We start from the raw sequence: 20,222 nt of genomic DNA, 5'->3' as shown, positions 1-20,222 counted from the left end.
GGACAGAAATATCCACTATTTCGGAGTTTTCATGCTTGGAAATGGAAACGGAAGCGCAAAGAGCCGAGGACAGAGGCTGGACATTGCTCGCATCCCATATGCAGGTACGCGGACGAGAAGGATATTGCAATCCAGGGGCGTTGATTGATTCGATTTCGCAAATGCAGGTGCGATGCATCTTGTCGGAGAAAAGCAAAAACTTAATATAGCGTGTCTGAGTGTTAGTTAAAGGTATATTGAGTTGATAGGTCAGTCCTTATCTGCATCTACTGGGAACTGTATGTATGCGATTAGACAGAAAGCGTTAGATGTATATAGCTTGTTGTCGACTTATCAGCACTGGCTTGCATACTTAAGCCATTCTGTCATCCTTCTACTGTCGTCAAGTCATGTCTGCGTGAGAAGGGCTAATACTTGGCCTCTTTGTCGTTTTCCCAAAGTGTGGTCTGCTCAGCCGAAGAGCACGTTCACATCGGGTAGTTCGTTCAAGAACGGTGAGTTGAGTTTGCTACAGCACAACATCGGTGTGGCTATCATGTAGGACAATGTGTGCAGTCTATAACAAGCTCACGTCAGTCGATGTGTCGTGAGGTATTTGATACAAATCATTTGCGGACTGCAAGCCGCGATATCGAATCGGATGTTCTTAGTACTCCCTTTCTGAATCGATTCCGTATTTTAGTGTTCGCTTCGATGATTTTCCAGTTGAGTTTCGGGAGGAAGAGACCACTTCCAGAACAGAAAATAAGATGTTGCCCATACATATGTATGGTTTCGAAACAGGCACACCCGTACATACTGCAGTGACACCGGCACTGTGGTAGACTTGGCAGGCTGGACCGAACCCCGCTCTGAGCCACGCGATCCAACTTAGAGACCTTCACATCCCCACATAACAGGCAGTTGACTCCTTCAAACCATGACCTTGACTGCATCCAATTCTGTACTCGGAACAGAAGTGCCGCGCGTGCGGGCCAGCCATTCAGCCACCAATCAACAATTCGAGAGAATCCAACGCGCCGGTAGGATTGCTAGAAATAGCTACCCAAGCGCTTCACTGTCCTGAGAAAGTCTATTTGAATGATGCCTCAGTCATCATGCATCTATTCGACGGGTTGTCGAAGAGCGGGAAAAGGCAGCCGAGAGCTTGGGTGTCAATTGCTGGCACCATTGCGCGCTTGGCGCATGTCGTCTCCTCTCCCGAATGCAACGTCTGGTCTTCTTCAGATGCTTCGCTTGCATATCCAACAACATGCGTACGACCCACAGATGAAAAGGAAAGAATATCATTGGACAAAGACCATGCCTCAGGTGTCCCACTACTTGCTTTGGTTGTTACCTTAGCTGCATGGTGCTGCGCAACTGGACTGGCGCTCATCTTCACTGAATCCTGGTCGCGAGACATCATGTAATGCCGCGCCCATGCCAAGTCGGAGATCCCCAACTAGGGCATGCGTGTCGATCAAGCGTTGTTATTGGCAGCCATAGTCAGTGAAGAACTTGCTCGCGACCTGAGCAAGGCTGGTTTCCTGGGTTGCCAGTTTTGCAGTGGCGGGTCGAATACCAAGAGCTCCTGATCATCGACTGATATGCATCAGTGCGGTGTCCCTTGGTTCAGATCCCACATCAGAGCCAATTCATATCGTAGCATATCTGCCCCACTGCTCGATGCTTCGTCGGTACGACTCCACGAAGTTGAGAAACTGCGAGTTTGCATGTGTACTAGGTACATGCGTCGTACTCAAGTCCATCTATTGGAGGGTTTCATCATAACGACATGGGGCTGCGGCCTTAAACTGTACTACCCCAGGAAATATTCCCGCTTTCCTGTAGGATCACATGTACCCCAGTCCAACGCCTATTAGCGGGGTTGCCAGTTTGGACAAACGCCACGGCATGGGAACTGCCTAGTTTACAGCAGGAGTGAAAGACCAAGTCCAACTGGCCACCCGCACGGACTGTATTCCAGCGAGATCACGCGCACTATGCGGCCTACTTCTCATATAAAATTGTAGCCATCTCACTCTGTACCTCTTTCTTTCCACCCGTTCCACCGACTCTTCTTTCTAGCCTGATCACAACCATTTGGCAAGATGAAGGTAAGCTTCCAATTCCTGGTTACGCCTCGATGTGATTACTCATACCAGTACTACAGTTCCCCCAGATCTATAACGTCTATGCAATATGTGGCTTCGCAGCTCTTGGTGGCATTCTCTTCGGCTTTGATATCTCATCCATGTCGGGTGCTCTTGGCACTCCGGCGTACAAGCGCTACTTTGGCAATCCCAGCGGAACTCGCCAAGGTGGTATAACCGCTGCTATGCCTGCTGGCTCGCTCTTGGGAGCTCTCTCCTCTTCTTTCATCGCTGATCGGCTCTCACGTCGCGTGGCTATCCAGATCGCTGCTCTTATCTGGATCATTGGAGCAGTCTTCCAGGCAGCGGCCAATGGTGTCGCTCTCCTTTGTGTCGGTCGAGCAGTTGGCGGATATGCCATTGGTATCTGCTCCGCTATGGTTCCCGTTTACCAGGCAGAAATTGCGCCCAAGCAAATTCGTGGCCGTGTCGTTTCACTACAGCAATGGGCTATCACTTGGGGTATACGTAAGTGCCTTATTTACTCACACTCGATATCTGGAGCCTTGTTTAGATCGATATTATGACTTTGCTGGTTCTCTTCACGCACCACCGGGCAGTTCCAAGCGCACTGCCATGATAAACGCTAGAATAACTCATGCTGACATACTCGCAGTGATCCAATACTTCATCCAGTACGGAAGTTCCTTCGTAGATGGAGGCGTTGACAACCCGAACCAAGCCACCGCTGCCTTCCGTATTCCATGGGGTATCCAAGCCGTTCCCGGAGCAATTCTCTTTATCGGGTTCTTCTTCTTTCCTCGATCCCCACGTTGGCTAGCTTCAAAAGACCGCTGGGAGGAGGCCCTCCATGTTCTTGCCAACCTCCACGGTGGTGGCGATGTCAACCACCCCAAGGTTCTCGCTGAATACAAGGAGATCGAGGAGGCTCTTGCTTTCGAGCGTGAGGTTGCTGAAACTAGCTTCGCTGCTCTTGTCAAACCCCGCATTCTCAAGCGTGTTATACTCGGCATGTCCATTCAGATGTGGTCACAGCTTTGCGGTATGGAAATCCCTTGAACTGATAGCACCGTTACTAACTATATCAGGTATGAACATCATGATGTACTACATTGTGTTCATTATGCGCGGAGCTGGGATCGCCGATGAGCTCCTCACTGCATCCATTCAGTACATTATCAATGTTGCCATGACTCTCCCGGCTATCCTATACCTAGACAAGTTCGGTCGTCGCCCAGCGTTGCTCTGCGGATCCTTTGGAATGGCTGTTTGGCTCTTCACCACGGGCGCTCTCCAGGCCTCTTACGGCAACCCCAATCCCGACAAATCCGACAAGGATATCTCCTGGGTCGTACCTCGTGAGCACAGCGCTGTTTCCAAGGCCATCGTAGCATGCTCATACCTCTTTGTCGCTACGTTTGCCACCACTTGGGGACCCGTCTCCTGGACTTACCCATCTGAGATCTTCCCCGCCAAGGTCCGCGCCAAAGCCGTCAGTCTCGCTACTGCCACAAACTGGACCTGGAACTGTATCCTCGCTTTCGCCGTCCCACCACTTCTCTGGTCCATCAACTGGAAGATGTACATGATCTTCGGTACCTTCAACGCTGTTGCGTTCATTCACATGTTCTTGACCGCACCAGAGACAAAGGGCAAGACACTTGAGGAGATGGACGACGTCTTTGATTCTGGTCTGCCTGCTTGGAAGGCTGGAAAGGTTGAGTCGCGTCTTGACCGCGTTGCCCGTGATATTGAGGACGGAAAACTCAAGGTTGGTCACCACGGCCACGTTGAGGATGTCAACGTCGAGGCCAAGGTCTAGTTTGGCGATTGTCTCTCTTGGCTACTCTGAGATGAGGATGTCTCATGACTATATCTTGGTTAGGATTGACCTACCATACCCATACTTTCTACTGAAGTAGTTTGCTCATACTGAGCGTCTAATACACCACATTCTCTGCTGAACCATTTCCCTCAAATTCTGAAGCGATTTATTTACAATGGTTGACACGGTCATCATATTCTGGAATTATGCCCTGTCATACGAAAAATAGGCTACCATCAGTGTATGTATTTGTTATTGTGGTCCACACGCAAACATGCATAGCGCCTTGGCATTCACCCCATGCTTTCCTGATATAGCATGATAAATACACCTTCACTTCTCACTACGGCGCGACCCTTTCTCAAAACTCGGTCCGGCTTTTTATATGCGATGCAAATGGTTCAGAATCCAATGAGCAATCAATTGAAGCTCCTGATGGATCCGTCATACATTGTTTGTCCGCAACATAAGTATGTACCGAGTCTACAACCATCCAAAGATGTTACAGTTAGTTGGAGATACTAGAGTTTCCTATTTCACTAAGGCCGGTAAGAATCGTGCAACCTTGTTCACTTTCAGAATGTCTGCGTGAAGGCTTCAATCTCTCACTTCTGCCTTCATGCCACTCACTCACCTCGTTTCGAGGTGAAGGCGTCTCTCGCAACCGTCGCCTCGACTGTTTGCTTCACCAAGTGAGCACCGTGCTGATGAGATACAAATAAGGCCTATTCCATCGAGATCCACTGACGTCTGCTTTGACCAACTCCATAAGCTCTTTCTGCCCACTCAGTCGAATATCAGTTTTCCAAATTCCAAAGCGTTACCAGTCCTGCCAAAGACAATGATCAAACAGGCACCGCCGTCTCAGCCACCGCCAACCATAGCTCATCACCCACCCTCGCAAGCGCTTGGTGCAAAACAACCTGATATGTTTGTTAAAATGTAAGCTATCTCAGTTAGTAAACTTCCACATATATCACTAACAACTTCAAGGATCGAAGGGAACGCTATACGAGTCGTAGTCGGAGAACATCAAAACCGCCGAAGCTTCGTCCTTCCCATTGCACTCCTCTGCCACTATTCGAACTACTTCCGCCAGCAAGTTTCTCAGTTGCGCTTGGCTGCCTTGTCCCCAACTAGTACCAACAAGAAACGAAAGCTCTCGGAGACTGCTCGTCAAGACAATTCAACCGAAAGTATGACGGAACCCGAAGAGACTGACACGGCGATCAAGATCGAGCCAGACACCGACGAGGAAGATGTAAAAGAGAAAGTGAAGAAACCAGACTGGGTCATCCGACTCCCTGAGGTCGATCCAGCTATCTTCTGCCTCTTCCTCTACTATATGTACAAGGACGCGTATCCGGCCTCAGCCGACGTCAACACTTCTCAGGGAATGGTCCAGCAGTACGCACCTGCACCAACCCCTTTGAATGTAGTCTCGATAGCTCACCACCCAAAGCCTAGCCAACCTTCCGTTGCTACTAACAAAAGTCAAACTGCATCTACATCCAATGAAATCTCATCCTCCTCCAGTGCTCTCAGCATACCACCCACAGCGCACCCCGACTCCACCACCAAGCCCAGCCCTCCAAGCATGAAACCGGCACCGGCACCCACATCCGCAGTACACAGAATAATTCCAGCCACCGCTGCCACCTTCATCCCCCTGACCCCTCAACCCGCGCACCACTATCCCATTCCCCCAAGCTTCCATGCTTGCCACCTCTCGCAGACCCTCGACTCCCCCTCCTTCACTCATTACACCCTCGCCCGCATCCGCTGGTCCCTCGGCCACCACTTCCCGCTCACCCCGTCCCTCGCAAAATTTACCTGGTCCCATTTTCCGGCTCAATCCTCATTACGCGTTCTCATTTTGCATTTCCTGGTTACGCACTGGGCGCATCCGGATCCCCGCCAGTATAGCAAGAGTATCCTGAGGGATGAAGCTGGGTGGGATCGATTGTTTGACGAGGAGAGGGAGTTGAGGAATGAGTTTATTTCGGGGATGCAGGGGCGAGGGATTGCAGGGGGTGCTTGGACGGGTGTTTGAGAGGGTATCGCGGATTTAGCTGCTTTGGTCGATTATTGAAGCGGGAATGGGATGGGTCGTTTCAGCAAGGTAGTCTGGAATCTTTCAACGTGAGGATTGGATGTATGATACTGCGATGTGGCTCTTGATGGGGGTTTTTTTCTTTGGGAGTTAAAAGGATGAATTCGGTCGATTTGAGGAGATAAGTTCCGGCGTTTTTGAGGTAGTCATCATGGCATACTGGATAATACAGAAGGTGCAATAGACACTGCATAATGAATTCGGAGTTGATAGAACTATCATGGTCAATATTTCGGGCATCAAGTAGTGATTACTTCTCTCTGTCAACTTCCTCGTGTAAGAAGGGCTCGAAACAGCCGCTATAGCGTGAGTTCAAGGTCACATCGACACGCAAACCACACAAAGCATACATTCGCACCACACGTTCATCTACAATACCTCCATTCATATTTACTCATTACATGAGTACCCAGAATCCCTCTCACTAGCTAACCTATCCGTCTCCGTATCCCTAAAATGCCTATTCTCTCACTTATTCCCAGATCCTCCATATCCCCAACTTCCCATTTTCAATTCTCACACCCCCCACACACCCTTTCCATCCACTCCGCCTCCATATCCACCGAACATCCCTTACACACCACCATGCGACAAGCCGCAAGATCGCACCCCCACAGCTCCTCGCGCACATCCTCGCCGCACCGATCACAAAACACCGGAATATGGACGCGCATCTTACGCCTGGAGTGGGTGCGCAGATGAGGTCGGACTTCAAGGGCGTTGATGGCGGCTTCGTCGGGGATAGATGGGAGGTTGATTGGGTGGAGGATGTGGCCGTTTCGGAGGCAATAGCCTTCTTTTGATGATTTCCTCGGAGGTCGAGGGGAGTTGGTGATAGAGATACTGTTAGTATTATCTTTGGGGAAGGGAGCAGGCGGGATTTGCTGGTCGGATAGGACGTCCATGTCGAGGCGGTCAGACAAGGGGCGTTGTTTGGTGTGGTCGTTTGTGGAGATCCAGTTTTGGACTAGGATGCGGGAATCGTTGCAGAGATTCCTGCTCTTTTTTGTTCTACGAATCTGTTTGGGGAGTTTAGCTGGGTGATAGATGCGTTTGAGGGTGGGCTGCGTGGTGTTAATTCGGGTTGTGAAAGGTTGTGTGGATGTACGTACGCTTACGTTGCAGATGAGTTCCTTGAATGGACTGGCTTTCTCGTCATGCTGGAAGATATACGTCGACTTCAAGGGTGAATTTACTCCACTTGACGGGTTGAGCGTAGGCTGGCCTTTGGACGGAGTGGTTGGCTTTGGCTTCTTGGGTTGAACATAGACAAGCTTCCTCACACTTGCGGTGATGTGTGTGCAGGTCATCAATTCGACCAAATCAACGATTGGATCTTCTTCCAAATCAATACTGCCACGAATAGAGACTAGTTTTTTGCCATCGTCGCTTGCAGACTCTGTGTCGTTGTCAGAATCCTCAACGAGCACATTCGGCCTTACCGCCACAAATTCCTTCTTCATCGCTTTGTGGGAGGCTCTCAAACAACAGCCTTTGTCATCCAGGTAGACTCTTGCAGCATCATTGATGTCATTCTTCATCTTCTGAGCCGCAAGATGAGCTTCAGTCGCATCGAGAAGGCGGTCCTCAAAATACTGTAAAGGACCGCGTAGGTATATGACTGTCAACGGCTCTGGCTTAGGTTTGTTGACGCCAACTTCGCGATCGGAATATTGTGCAGATTCTTCTACTCCAGCAACAGCCTGTTTTCCTGAATTGGCATCCACCGGTGAGAGATCTTCTTCCTTCAACTCATAACTGGTATTAACCGTGAGCGGTAACGGAGTTGGTGGTCGTTGCGGTAGGCTACTACTGTATGAAGGATCGCGTTCATACTCCGAGATGAGTTCCAACTCAGGATTGTGTTCAGAATCGTGATAGGAAGAACGCAGTTCGTCACACGATATTTCCGTGATAGGCGTCATCCGATCGAGTGATTTAGGGGCCTTCTTGCGCGTACGACGTTTTCGAGGCTTTGCAGGAGCGCGGGCATGGACATCAGGCTCACTGCTGTAGTCAACTCGATTTCCCTTCTTTGAATAAATCGCTGGCGTCTCAGTGAAGTGACGCTCTGGCTCAGCTCTACGCTTGATGCTAGATCCACGCGATGAGGCTATGCCAAACATCCGCTGCGCTTTCTTGTTACCGGCTGCCCAAAGGCACTTGGATGTTACTGGTCCTGAGACAACATCCTCCTCTATGGACTCAGTCTCTTCGCTCGCAGAGTCCTGAGGATCGGTCAGTCGAGTCGAAGAGTTTTTGTCTTCCGGAATTGATCGTACCAGCGGACCGTTGAACTCATAAACATCCTGAACTCGACTGCCCAGCGACCCGCTTCGAGTCCTCACAGCGCCGCATTCGACACCCAGAAACTGCGCAGCTTTCACTGGGGTAAGCGGAGGCAGAGGCGATAGTTGAAGGGGGGACCCATGCGAACTTTTCGGGCGGTCATTGTCCTTTGCCTTGAAGCCAAACACGCCATGCTTCTTCTTGCCTTCTACTACTGTGTTTGACCCGCTTCTAATCGAGATCGTAGGCGAGTGACCAAAAGACGTACTATTGATCATCGAAGCGAACGACTCCGAAGAAGAGGAGGTGTTTACGACTCCTGCTTCGTCCGGCGCTACTGTGACACCACATCCGCTATACATCGAAGCGGGTGACATCATAACGAGATCGGGTGTTGTATTTGAGCGTGACATGTTGGATCGTCGTACGATGCGGCGGCGTTGTTTTTGGCTATTGCCAGCCCTAGGGCTTCGATGCCTTGAAGGACTGTTAGAGTCAGAGGTGGGCATCGCGCTGGCTGCTGTTCCTTCTCTGAACAGTAATAGTGAACCACCAGTGTGTTGTCGAATTGAAATAGGTCTGTATTCGGAAAAAGCTGTGTTTTGATCGTATGGTGAATTGAGTGTGAGACTCGGTTTGCTATTTTCGAGTTACTGAAAACAAACGGAGCACGTTGCCACGCGGTAGTGACGGAGTGAATTGGGAAGGCGCAGCATCAAGGTGACGTCGCCAATAGAGTTGTTGGTGAAAGAGGAAAGCGAGGAGCAAAACCTCTGAGGGACATGAGTGAGAAGTTCACATATGTGCTACTGCGTCACAGGTGATGCATTGTTTGAGTACATTGGGTCAACCAGAACACAGTGTGAACACAGTATAGCAGAGTGTCAACGAAGGGAAAAGCGAAAGAACAGAAACAGGGAATAAGATTAAAAATATATGTCTACAAACTATGTGATATCTGGGGTATCTTGTGGGTACACAAACGGTACTACGGCCCATGCTATCGTCCGTGTACCATCCGTCTCGTCTCTGTGCGCTGATCTCAAACCTAACGTCACGTAACACCCCCATGCATCCAAGACCGAAAACGCGGGAAGGATCTAGACAAGAAAAAAATCTGGGAAGAGTACCCAAAATCGCCAAGAGGGCTGTGGTACTTGCTGAAAATGTCTATGCGATGTTGTCGTCGTCTCTTGCACCTCTTCGTTCTACGCCGTCAACCGCCTCAAGATGTCGCGGACTCTGCACTACGAGCTAGCATCATCCTGCTTGTCAGCCTTGGGGCTGCTCAGTCTGGCAACCTGCTCAGTGACGCTACTGCCTCCAGGACTCGCTTTACTACCCTCTGGAGATGCAGAAACGTCAGCAGCATTCCTCAAGCCAACCCCGCTAATCCTACCCATAGGTGCCTCAGAGTGGGTCGAGGCTTGTTCCACTTGTTCATTCGCAGTAGAAGATTCGCCGGGTTCGATTGAGTCTGGCTCAGCTGTCAGAGTAGGAGCAGTCCTACTCTTCGGGCTTGCGCCAAGACCCCTGTGAACTTCAACATTAGACCCACGAAGGAAGTCGGCAATGTCCGCTTGACTAGTGCCCTTTCCGTCAGGTGTCTTAGGTGGAAAACCAGGGCTTCGGGGGCTCTTTGCACTATTGGGCTGGAAGAAACGCTGCACGGCATTACGATCGTCGAACTCGTCTTCATCGTCGCTAGTCTCGTTGAAGTAGATGCTATCCCAGTCACCAGACCCAATACTATGCATAGAGTCGGTCGTATTGGATCTCTTTGGCATCTTCAAAGTGAGCGGGTGCAGAGGCGCCAACTCGTCAGCTACCTCGCGCATCTCACTGTCGGAACGTTCAACAGGTGGGTGTTGATTCTGCTGCCCCTTGACTCGCTCGCCATTTCTGTCAATAGGCTTGTCCATTGGCTCGGCTCGCTCAACTGCAGGCTCGAGCTCAGTGCGCGTGTTAGCCGAGTATGTGTCGGCAAAGTGGGTATCACAAAGATGTTTGATGACAGGCCACCCATATGCGTTGGCGAACATACGGCGTACAATGATGTTGTTATGGGCGTCGGGCTCAAGGCTGACCAATACCTTACGCCACGAGAGATCCTTATGATAGGCGCGGGCAATCTTTTCTTCCACACGCATCACACTGTCATCAACACTGGTTGTCGATGCCTGGCTGGCAACACTATCACCTGAAAAGTTTCGCGTGGCCCTCTTCTTGATTGGTGGCGGAGGGATATCTTCCGGGTGATAGATCCTGTCATGAAAGATGGCGCGTGCTCGGGTGGTTGGATCGTTGATCCATGAGTGCGGAGGTACAGGGGGATTGATCAAATCACCAGCCGACTCGAATATCGTAGTCTTGGGTGGTGCCATGTTGCTTCGAGGATTATCGACAATGGAGTCGCCACGCGTCGCTCGAGGTCTTTTCCTTTGCTGGTCCGTACGCGATGATGACGACGAGTCTTCTGCCTGGGTAGGAGATTGTTCATCTTCATCATCCTTGTAGATCGTCTGGCTTCGCGAGAACATCTTCTTGTCTCGCGAGGTATGCTTTCCAGTGGGCCTGATATAGCTCCACCACTGCATCAGCGTATTTTGCGGCTGAAAATAGTTGTCGTTCGGGTCTCTTTCATCTGGGCTCTTCTTTTGTCCTTCAATCACTTGATGCGCCGCAGTCTCTACTGTAGATACCTGTGTTTCGTCTTCTTGATTGGTCGTATCAGCGCCTGGTAGGGGTACAGCTGTGTCATCGCCCTGAAATGTTGGAGAATCAGCTCCAGAGCTTTCGTCCTCTGCAAAGCCAATTCGTGAAGGATTGGGCGAAGAGTTTTGCCCCGTAAGTTGACCATAACCCCACACAGCAACGGTACCGATGAGTCCGTTTTCTCTCCGGGCTTTCTGTACCCGGCCCAGCCCTCTCCAGTCAAGGAACAAGAGACAGCTTGTACGCAGTGGTACAATGCCATCATTGACGACGTTGGAGTATACGGTGCGATTCCGGAATTTCCGCAGAACCTGGTGCGCAGGCCCCGTAGGAAGAATTCGTAATAGAGGTTTAGCGCCAGGGTCCTCCTGCTGTGAAGCTTGGCCCTGAGTTCCGAACACATTACCCATTGCGGTCCAGCCACTCCTTGCCAGTGTGGGTGCTCTCCAGGTTAGACCGAGATCCTGTCCTGTTCTACCAACCAGTCCAAAGTCCAGTGCAAACTTGACATAGGTGGGGTTCTCATTGCTTAACCCCAAAAACGGAGACGCCAGAGCAATAAAATTGACAGGCTTAATTGTATCGAAGAAGTGAGGGGAGTGTTTGTGGATGTACGCAATGGCGTACGTTTGTACAAGACCGCCAAGAGAGTGGCCGATAAAGCTGATGCTGGTGAACCGGTATGCCCGTTTGTCCCGACCTTTGAACAAGTGATGCACACTACTGCCTTGATGAGCAGGAATGCCCTCATCTGCCTTGTCTCTTGTAGGCGAAAAGGTGTTGGACAGCTTTTGTCCCACGGTCTTCTTGATTGGGAGGTATGGCTGGTCAGGGTACGTTAAACGCAGGACGTACTTAGCAAGTCGCTTCCCCAGATACTGGATGCCGCGTTCGGTGCGTATTACGTTGCCGTCAAAGCCACGTACGACTACTTCTTCCTCGTTTTCTTCGTCTTCATCTTCCGCATCCGATATCTCATCTTGGCCACCAGACAATGGTGCAGTGGATGTGTCCTTGCCTGCAGCTTTGGTCCCACCCCCCTTTTTCTCCTTGCGTCGCTGTCGCCGACTCTCGCGCGCTTGTCTTGCAGTCGCGTCAATGCTCTCTTTCAGGTACAGCATGTCTGCACCGAGATTGCTGTGCAATCCATGTGTTACAATGACGAGGTGAATATTCTTTCTTTTCCGCTCAGCCAGCTCCTTTGCATGGTCAGTATTCTTGGACTCTCCCTCGCTGCCCGGTTCCTCGTCTTTCCATTCCGGCAACTCGGGCTTGTTCCACAAACTAGTTGTATCATCCACTATCAATTTGACTGCCTTAGAATAGACGCCCTTGGGCTGTCCTGCATGATTTGAAACATGCTTCTGGCTTCCTTGCTGGTGGTCCTGAACTTTTCCTGGCGTTCCATGTGTGTTCCCCGTTACAGCGGTGAAGCCAAGGTCAAGTGATCGCTCGTCGCGTGCAACTAGCAATTCGTAGTTTACCGACGCAGAATTTGAGAAGATGATCTGCGATGCAATCTCAATTATCCAAGTGACGGTCTTCGGTTCAGCATTATACCCTGGAATCTCGGTCCTCGCATGCTCGGGCACAGTCAATTTTGTATTCCAGTAACCTCCTGCCTTTAGGTTAGGCTCGAAGTCGGGGGCGCCGTAGATCTTGGCATCTTCATTTTTGACGTTGGGGTTGAAGGTGGAGGGGTAGGCCGAGACGTGGATGGTGTAGGGCCCATGGAGGTATGCGGCGCGCAGAGGAATGGCCGACGAGTTGCGTATACGGACATGGAGGATAGGAGGCGGGGGTAATATTCGGTCTTCGGAGGGCGTGTATGTAAGTGTGTACCTGCCCAGCGTCTTAGCACGGTTGAACACGAGGGACCGTTGAGCGCTTTGGCGTGCCCCAAACCATACGACATGTATGCATGTCCATGTCTGGGGCATGTGCCCATGCCCGTATACAGTAACTCACCTCACAACCTCGCCTACTTTGACAGCCCCTTTTTGGTGCAGCAGCAACATCCTCAGCGCACGCTTCTCCTCAGCTTGCAGCTCCTTGCGCGACTTTGTGCACACGAAGAATGAGGGTTCAGGAAGTTTGCGGCCGGCGTCGGCAGTTTGTGCGTTGGAATAGGTGCGAGGCGTGAGCAGCATTTAGTAGCGGATCCAGCGGAGATTGTTAGGACCAATAGCCAGCAGCCGCAAACGCGTCATAGGACATGCGCAGTCGTTGCTGATCGAGACCCTGGATTCTTATGTATGCAGCCGGAGATCGCGTGGGCGGAAGCCAGAGGAAAGGGATGATATACCGGACGTAGGAGAGAGCATTCGACATTAGCGACGACCTGGGCTGGTCACGCACGCGCTCACTCCAGGGCCACGGCACGTCATTTGCTCGCGTGGCATGCGCGCAGCACGAGGTCGCTGCCAAGCGAGAACATCATCTTCAGCCTCCCATAAAGCATAAGTATATGTATGTACATGCTATAGAGGATTGTGATAGGCCTTGGATGTGCCTAGCCACAGACGGGGGGTGAGATGCGTCTCCAATGACACGCCCCACCATCTGACGTTGCTGTATTGGTGCCAAGAAACCCTTCCTTCGGGACTATGCCATCCGACATCCGTATTACTACTGTACTACATACCTGCCATAGACACTTCCCTTGACAATGTCTCATGACCGTCATTTTGGCAAACTAGCGTCACTTGGTTGGGAAGCGAATCGAGTGGTATGACGTTGTTTGCGTCATCTTCGAAAAGAAAAGTCAAGATTGAAAAGAAGAAAATAATTCATGACATGTAGTGGATAAAGTATGTTAGGATGACCATATCTGTCTTGCCAAATCCCATGTCATCCCACAATAAACAAGCAACCACTCCTGGCTCCGAAGGCCCAACAGTCCAGAGAGAGGTGCCAACGAAACTCGGCGTTCGGGAGAACCGCTGACTTCGCCAGCGCGGATGTTGACGTTGAAGTTTCATTTAACATCTTCCAGGCCCGGAATCCCATTATTGGGAGCCGGGCTACTACCCTCGAAACCCTGTCCAGTTAGTTAAAAGTACAACAATCAGTGACCAAGAACGTCTTACCGTATCATTCCTCCAACAAAGATGCAAGACCCCTGCAGCAGGGTCATGTCATACCGAAATGGCAAAACAAAGGGCAATCCGCGCCCTCCAAACCTTCTTGTCTCTTCTACTCTCATAACATGTGGGCAAGGGGTGCGATTGGGAGCCGGAGCTGGTGCTCAATCATGGTGAGCTCCTTGATGGGGGGAGGCGTCGGAATGGGAAATTAGGAATGGAAGGGAGGAAATGATAGTAGGAGGTATAGATGGAGGAAGAATGGAAAGATGGAGGTATAGAAAGATGAGATTAATAATGAAAATAACAATGAAAGTAAGAATGTGTGTAATAATAGAAAGTGATGTGTGTGGTAGAGGATATGGGTTGAGCGAGGCGAGTGCAATCTATATGCCTGGTGGGACCGGGTTAGCGCGAACGGCGTCGTTTGCAACACTACCACGAGGACGGATTGCGTTATCTTCTGCCTCTTTTCACTCCAAGGCAGACGCGTGGATGGGCGTTTGCAGGGCTCCAGTGAGCGGGATGAGTATTGTACTTTCACTCTGCCAAGGCAACACCACGGTGAAGAGACTTTTCAGGTGAAAAATTGTGAACGCATTAATTTATTTCAGCCTCTAGGTCGCTACCTGTCGCGAATACCAGCCTGCCGTATACCACTTTCGTGTAATTCGAAATTTTGGCGAAGAAGCATCAAACAAACACAAGTAGCACTTTGACATCGTTCATGCACCATGAATATATTTAGAACTTCAATAGCAATGGCGCAGTGAGACCACACCATTCTACATGAATCCATACTCCCTCCCTCTCCATAATCCTACTACGCAAAAATCGTCCTCAGAATCGCTCCATACGCCTCCGCAGCCTGCACCAACTCCTCCTGACTCAACATCTCATCCGGCGTATGCGCCACCTCAATCGTACCCGTCCCATACAAATACCTCTTCTCCACCTGCGGCAAATTCGGAATATCAGTCCCGTAAAACACCGGCGCAACCTCCAAGCCCTCGATATCCGTATCCAGAATCTGCGCTCTCGTCGACAGGGTAGAATATGTGTATTCGAACGTGGCATTGACTTCCTTGGCGCTGCTGACGAGCGGAGCAAACAGACCGGAAACCATATCTTTGATAGTGTCGACAGCATTGTCTTCGCTGCGTGCAACACGGACTAAGACGCTTGCGTTGGCGTTGGGAGGCACGACGTTGCTGGCGACACCACCAGCGATGAGACCCGTGTTGAGTGTTGAAGCACCCAAAAGTTCGCTCTTGGGGAGAGCGGGTTCCAAAGCCCTTAGTGCGGAGATGGCGTCGACGACGTAGTTGATGGCGCTTACACCGAGCCACGGGTATGCGGAATGAGACGCCCTGCCGATGGCTTTGAGAGTGATGCCGAAACTGCCTTTGTGGCCGCTTGCAAGCTTGCCTTCGGTTGGTTCGCCGAAGATGCCGGCTCGGAAGGTCGTGTTAGATGCGTATTTTGCGAATGCTCTCATTCCTGCACCGGAGTTTTCTTCGCTAACGACGAATAGCATGCCTAAGCTAGTTGTTTCATTCCGGGACTGAAGGAATTTGTGGGATGCGATGATCATGGTTGCGACTGGTCCTTTGGCGTCGACGGTTCCTCGGCCAAAATGGTAGGTTGTGCCATTCCTCTCACGGCGTTCAAATGGATAAAATGGTGGTACCTATTTTCCAGTCAATAGTTGTTTGTGATTTACAGACCCAGACGCTGCGCGTACAGTATCAATATGACTAGTGATGAGAACCTCCGGCCATACTCCCTCGTCCTTCAACGCTTGGGGATAGGCAAAGACATTGTATGTGCCTGTTTCATTGACTGGTACTTTATCGACAAAGTAGCCCAAGTTGGTTAAATACTTTGATACAAAATCCGCACATTCGATTTCGTCTCCAGAGATGGATGGGATGTTGACAAGCTCTTCATGGAGGCTGTAGAGCTCCTCGACTTCCTCTGTAGAGAGTAAGACTGCCGGATCCAGCCCGGTTGGGCTAGGAGAACTGACAGCAGATGAGGTCACTGAGGCTTGGGGTGCTGCGCTAGCTAATTGAAGGGCAAGTAATGCCACAATTGATCTTATCAAAGCCATGATAGAGCTCGTCGGACGAGTTTCAGCAACGAGAACCTGGGGCTAATTCTGTAGGAATTTCTCTGGGTTTTATACTTGTGCGTAATCCATGTCACACAAACCATTCGGCATCTTGATGCGAGTAAGCTTTCCCTTTTCTAACAAAGGGCCTCCGATAGCTTGATCTACAATGGCAGAATATGTGAGGCACCAGCACCCCAACAATTGGCATACGTCGTCCGGCATCAGGGCTTGCAAAGATTGGGTGAATGTACGTTCATACCAAGACTTGGTGCAGCTACAACATGCTTACTGGGTATTTGACTGGCATTTTAGGCATGATCGGCCATGTCAAGTCTCGGGCCAAGTAAACGGACCCGGGCTACTGTAGCTGTACAGATAACCGGGAAGGCATGGGGGCATATTTACGTAATCCATCACTCTGCAAGCTGGATATAAAATGCTCGATTGTGCCTCTGTAGAGCATAGTCAAATGATGTCAAACGGCAGCAATGTTGCAAATGCGGGGTGGGAGCTGTTATCGGATCCAGGGTCGCCATAAGCGTGATCTTGGCAGCCATGGCAACATGGGAGGCGTCTTCGGCTCTCGTGTGTCCTGCCCGTTTGGGTGAGGTGAAGTGGGTGCTGGAGGAGTTGTAGAAGTACCGGATTTACGCGCAGAGGAACGTAGATAACTAGCCAAGGAAACCAATGGCTACATACATGGCGATTAGCCCGCAACAAGCCTTTGCGGCTCCCGATGCCGCTGGTAGTGGTCTTATTGTCAGCAGTAGAGCTTCCACCCCACATGGTCTAATATAGGCGTTAGTACACGGACAATTTCGCACGATAGAGAAGGTTTGAGATATTTGGTTGATCTTAAAAGAAACCCAGGAGGTCTGCGGATGGCTCAATGCGGTAAGTCACCAGAAGCTGTATGATGGGCTGCGCTTCAAAAGTGATTTACCTTCAACGATAACTGCCCCAAACGTTGCAAGCTCAGACTCAGAGCATGAGAATGAAGGTATCTCTCCAGAGCTTTATGACCAAAGATGATGTCATCTATGTTGTTTCTTCTTTTCGGAGATATTACGGTAAATGTGGTGGCGGCGCTTCTCTGCGAAGTCGTTCCAAGAGTAGTAAAAAGTGCTGAACAAGGCAGCGCTGAAGGATACAGCTGCAAGTATACCCAGAGGCTCACGAGGATACCAGCGACAAATTCTGGTCACAATGCGGCCAGCAGGTGATGTTCAGACGCAAAGGACCGAAAGCGGATAGCGCGACGCCGTTGTTGGCCGGCGACTGACGTGCATCCCGTGGATCACCAGGCCGCTCAGGCTGTTCCGCATCTCCGCCGCGTACCCGGGCTAAGCCTCAGCTCTCGCTACTTGTGCTTGTGGCTCTCCTTGTATCTCCCCTCATATCCACCACCCTCGTTGCATTGATTTGAAGACCAGCCATCATGTTCGGCTTCATTGCCGATGGCCTGACGTAAGTTATACCCCGCCCCCCCGCGTTTCAATGTCCAAGCAAACCCAGTCGGACACGGCTTATCGTGAATTTGGCCGCCCAAAGTGTGTAGCATGCGAGCCATTACTCAATACAGGCTCTTGAACCTATGATTTCTTTCCAAAGACAACGACACACTGTATGAGTGCTTTCACTAACAACTCACCAGTGTTGTCACTACAGTCTTCTTTCCCATCTTCGCATCATACAAAGCCCTCCACACATCCGACCCAGCCCTCCTCGCTCCGTGGCTGATCTACTTTGTCGTTTTATCCGCTTGTTCAGCCGTCGAGAATACATTCGACTTCATCCTGAGTTGGGTGCCATTCTACTCATGGATCCGCTTCTTTGCACATCTATATTTGATCCTGCCGGGCGCTCAGGGTGCAAGTTACATCTACCAAGAACACTTGGAGCCGTTCTTGTACCACCACGAGAAGGAGATTGATGACTTTATAACCCAGAGCCATGACCGTGCGAAATCGGCAGGCATGGCCTATATCGAGATGGGCATCGAGTGGGTCAGGGTCAACCTGCTAGGTTTCGCACCTCGCAAGCCAGATGCACCCCCGCCAGCTGGACAGACATATGCACAGAGCCTTATGAGCAGATTTCAGATGCCCGCAGCAAGGGGTAGCAATGACCTATATGGTCTCGTGAACCAGGCACTCAGCGGAGCGAGCGCACTATACACTGCTGGCACTGCCGAAACAAGGGATGCACAGGCCTCTGACCTGAGCCGTGGTGCAGCCAAACTCGTCCCAGACTCGATCCGCAATAACGAAGACCGACTCAACTACGTGGCATCGCAGCGCCAGCGCCTCGAAAGCCTCCTGCAAGCGTTTGACCGCGAGCAAGAAAATATCCGCATCCAGCAAAAGGGCGGAAACACACACTACGAATCCAGCAGGAGCAGTGGTAGTCTGTCCCGCAACAGGAGCGAAGCAGAGTTTGACAGAATCGAGCGTGACGAGCTGAGCTCTGGATCAGACCGGCCACCATACCCCATCACACCACCTCCCCTTGGTCGGAGGACGAGCAGTGGATGGATGCCATGGAACTGGCAGCGTCAGGAAGCATCTCAAGACGACCCTCTGGCATATGGACGAGACCCCGGCGAGCTGAGAAACAGATCAAGGGGGTCCGGGTTTGATCTGGGAGATCGCTAGAAAAGGTCCCCAAGATGATCAAGACCCGCGGGATAAATATAAATGGCTTCTGGCGTTTTGACGGCACAAAAAAGTAGATGATGGTATTACAACTGAAAAAACCTCACGACTGTATCATAAAAGCCGTGTGTCTACTTCCCTTAGCCAAAAACTCGATAGACATGAGTGGTATTGCTACAAACCGAGGTATAACATGCATATCTCTAAGGGCAGAAAACGCTCAACGCCTCCCGCCCCATAAAATGCGTGATTCATGACTTTCTATAACTTGACCTCCTTGAACGGATACTTTGGGCTATCATCTTTCCTCAGGACAATCTTGCGCTTCTTCTTTGTAGTCGCGTGCTCGACCCACACCTCCTTTGTCATCTTACTCGTAAACTCGCGGATAAAGCGCGGGTCCCAGAGTTCAGAAGCGATGCCCAGATCCTTGCAGCATCGCATCAGGGCGTTGGACTTGCAGCCCTCGGTCGCAGTAGGGATGCCATCTGGGTCGAAATATTGTTGTTCGCCGCGGGCAATGGAGACAAGGCTAATAAAATCCCATCGTCAGTATGGCTGTTCACGTGGTGGAAGATATGTATGCAAACGTACCGTCCTTGTACTACTAATCCGTACTCCCTCGTAACCAACTTCGCAGTTACTATGCTCTCGCCTCTCGGCGCAAGACCCCAGCCACCAGGTCCAAACGCCTTGTTCAGAATACGTCTGTATTTGATCTCGGGGAGGTACAAAATGCCGTCTGGCTTGACTTCGACGTCGTCCTGTGTGACGGGTGCGAGTAGGGCTTCAGATTGCTCTGGCGTAAACGACACACTGCCGAGGCCGTGGTACGAGCGCGTCCAGTCTATTGCGGGCACGCCTTCGAGCTCTGGCGGCGCATCAGAGAGGCCTTCGGTGAGCGAACGTTTCGATTGAGCGGCCGCGGCGGCAGAATCTGCGGTGGCGTTGCGGGTCGTGGGGACTGGGGGTTCTTTTGCGGGGAATTGAGGTGTTACGGTTCGCTGGGGGGTTGATGTTGTGGTTGAGGAAGCGGGTTTCGCGGCTGTGGAGGAGGTGGTGCTTGTTGTTGCTGCTCGTGGTGGGGTCGCATTGTATGCGGCGTTGATGCGCGAGGAAGATAATGTACGGGTTTGTGTCCTGTGTGCCAATGGTGTTGTTCTCGAAGAGGAGGCCTTGAATAAGGCTGATATGCCACTTTGTGTTGGTCTCGCTACCATGGTTTTTGTTTCTTTATATTTTTTTGGTGGATTGGAATTGGGAGCGTCTAAGATAAGTCAGGGAACGTCGCTAACGCGAAGTCACGATCTGATGGGTGCACGGACCTCTTG

At 51.0% G+C, this 20,222-nt stretch overlaps 8 protein-coding genes across 8 annotated transcripts; 3 read left to right on the top strand and 5 right to left on the bottom strand.

The window, feature by feature from the left end:
- Positions 1-1,072: 1,072 nt before the first annotated feature.
- On the bottom strand, positions 1,073-1,405 carry COCCADRAFT_86263 (uncharacterized protein; the record flags this gene model as incomplete). The annotated part of the gene is made up of 1 exon (XM_007710401.1): positions 1,073-1,405. The coding sequence occupies one exon, from the start codon at positions 1,403-1,405 to the stop codon at positions 1,073-1,075; it is 333 nt and encodes a 110-aa protein (XP_007708591.1).
- A 688-nt stretch (positions 1,406-2,093) lies between these two features.
- COCCADRAFT_1922 (uncharacterized protein) lies at positions 2,094-3,918 on the top strand (the record flags this gene model as incomplete). The annotated part of the gene is made up of 4 exons (XM_007710330.1): positions 2,094-2,099; positions 2,156-2,603; positions 2,752-3,138; positions 3,185-3,918. The coding sequence occupies 4 exons, from the start codon at positions 2,094-2,096 to the stop codon at positions 3,916-3,918; spliced, it is 1,575 nt and encodes a 524-aa protein (XP_007708520.1).
- Positions 3,919-4,762: 844 nt separating this feature from the next.
- On the top strand, positions 4,763-5,974 carry COCCADRAFT_33604 (uncharacterized protein; the record flags this gene model as incomplete). Its single annotated transcript, XM_007710361.1, has 2 exons — positions 4,763-4,863; positions 4,915-5,974. The coding sequence occupies 2 exons, from the start codon at positions 4,763-4,765 to the stop codon at positions 5,972-5,974; spliced, it is 1,161 nt and encodes a 386-aa protein (XP_007708551.1).
- A 569-nt stretch (positions 5,975-6,543) lies between these two features.
- COCCADRAFT_86324 (uncharacterized protein) lies at positions 6,544-8,601 on the bottom strand (the record flags this gene model as incomplete). Its single annotated transcript, XM_007710400.1, has 2 exons — positions 6,544-7,098; positions 7,147-8,601. 2 exons carry the CDS (start codon positions 8,599-8,601, stop codon positions 6,544-6,546), a joined length of 2,010 nt encoding a protein of 669 aa, XP_007708590.1.
- A 969-nt stretch (positions 8,602-9,570) lies between these two features.
- On the bottom strand, positions 9,571-13,188 carry COCCADRAFT_23226 (uncharacterized protein; the record flags this gene model as incomplete). Its single annotated transcript, XM_007710348.1, has 2 exons — positions 9,571-12,880; positions 13,007-13,188. The coding sequence occupies 2 exons, from the start codon at positions 13,186-13,188 to the stop codon at positions 9,571-9,573; spliced, it is 3,492 nt and encodes a 1,163-aa protein (XP_007708538.1).
- A 1,756-nt stretch (positions 13,189-14,944) lies between these two features.
- On the bottom strand, positions 14,945-16,234 carry COCCADRAFT_23225 (uncharacterized protein; the record flags this gene model as incomplete). The annotated part of the gene is made up of 2 exons (XM_007710347.1): positions 14,945-15,811; positions 15,866-16,234. 2 exons carry the CDS (start codon positions 16,232-16,234, stop codon positions 14,945-14,947), a joined length of 1,236 nt encoding a protein of 411 aa, XP_007708537.1.
- A 1,441-nt stretch (positions 16,235-17,675) lies between these two features.
- On the top strand, positions 17,676-18,891 carry COCCADRAFT_23224 (uncharacterized protein; the record flags this gene model as incomplete). The annotated part of the gene is made up of 2 exons (XM_007710346.1): positions 17,676-17,704; positions 17,892-18,891. 2 exons carry the CDS (start codon positions 17,676-17,678, stop codon positions 18,889-18,891), a joined length of 1,029 nt encoding a protein of 342 aa, XP_007708536.1.
- Positions 18,892-19,152: 261 nt separating this feature from the next.
- COCCADRAFT_86310 (uncharacterized protein) lies at positions 19,153-20,111 on the bottom strand (the record flags this gene model as incomplete). Its single annotated transcript, XM_007710399.1, has 2 exons — positions 19,153-19,423; positions 19,486-20,111. The coding sequence occupies 2 exons, from the start codon at positions 20,109-20,111 to the stop codon at positions 19,153-19,155; spliced, it is 897 nt and encodes a 298-aa protein (XP_007708589.1).
- Between the last annotated feature and the right edge of the window lie 111 nt (positions 20,112-20,222).

Source organism: Bipolaris zeicola (genome assembly GCF_000523435.1).
Source record: "Bipolaris zeicola 26-R-13 unplaced genomic scaffold scaffold_17, whole genome shotgun sequence".
Taxonomy (NCBI): Eukaryota; Fungi; Ascomycota; class Dothideomycetes; order Pleosporales; family Pleosporaceae; genus Bipolaris; species Bipolaris zeicola.
The sequence above is the reverse complement of the archived record's forward strand: the minus strand, read 5'-3'. Positions and strand labels throughout refer to the sequence as shown.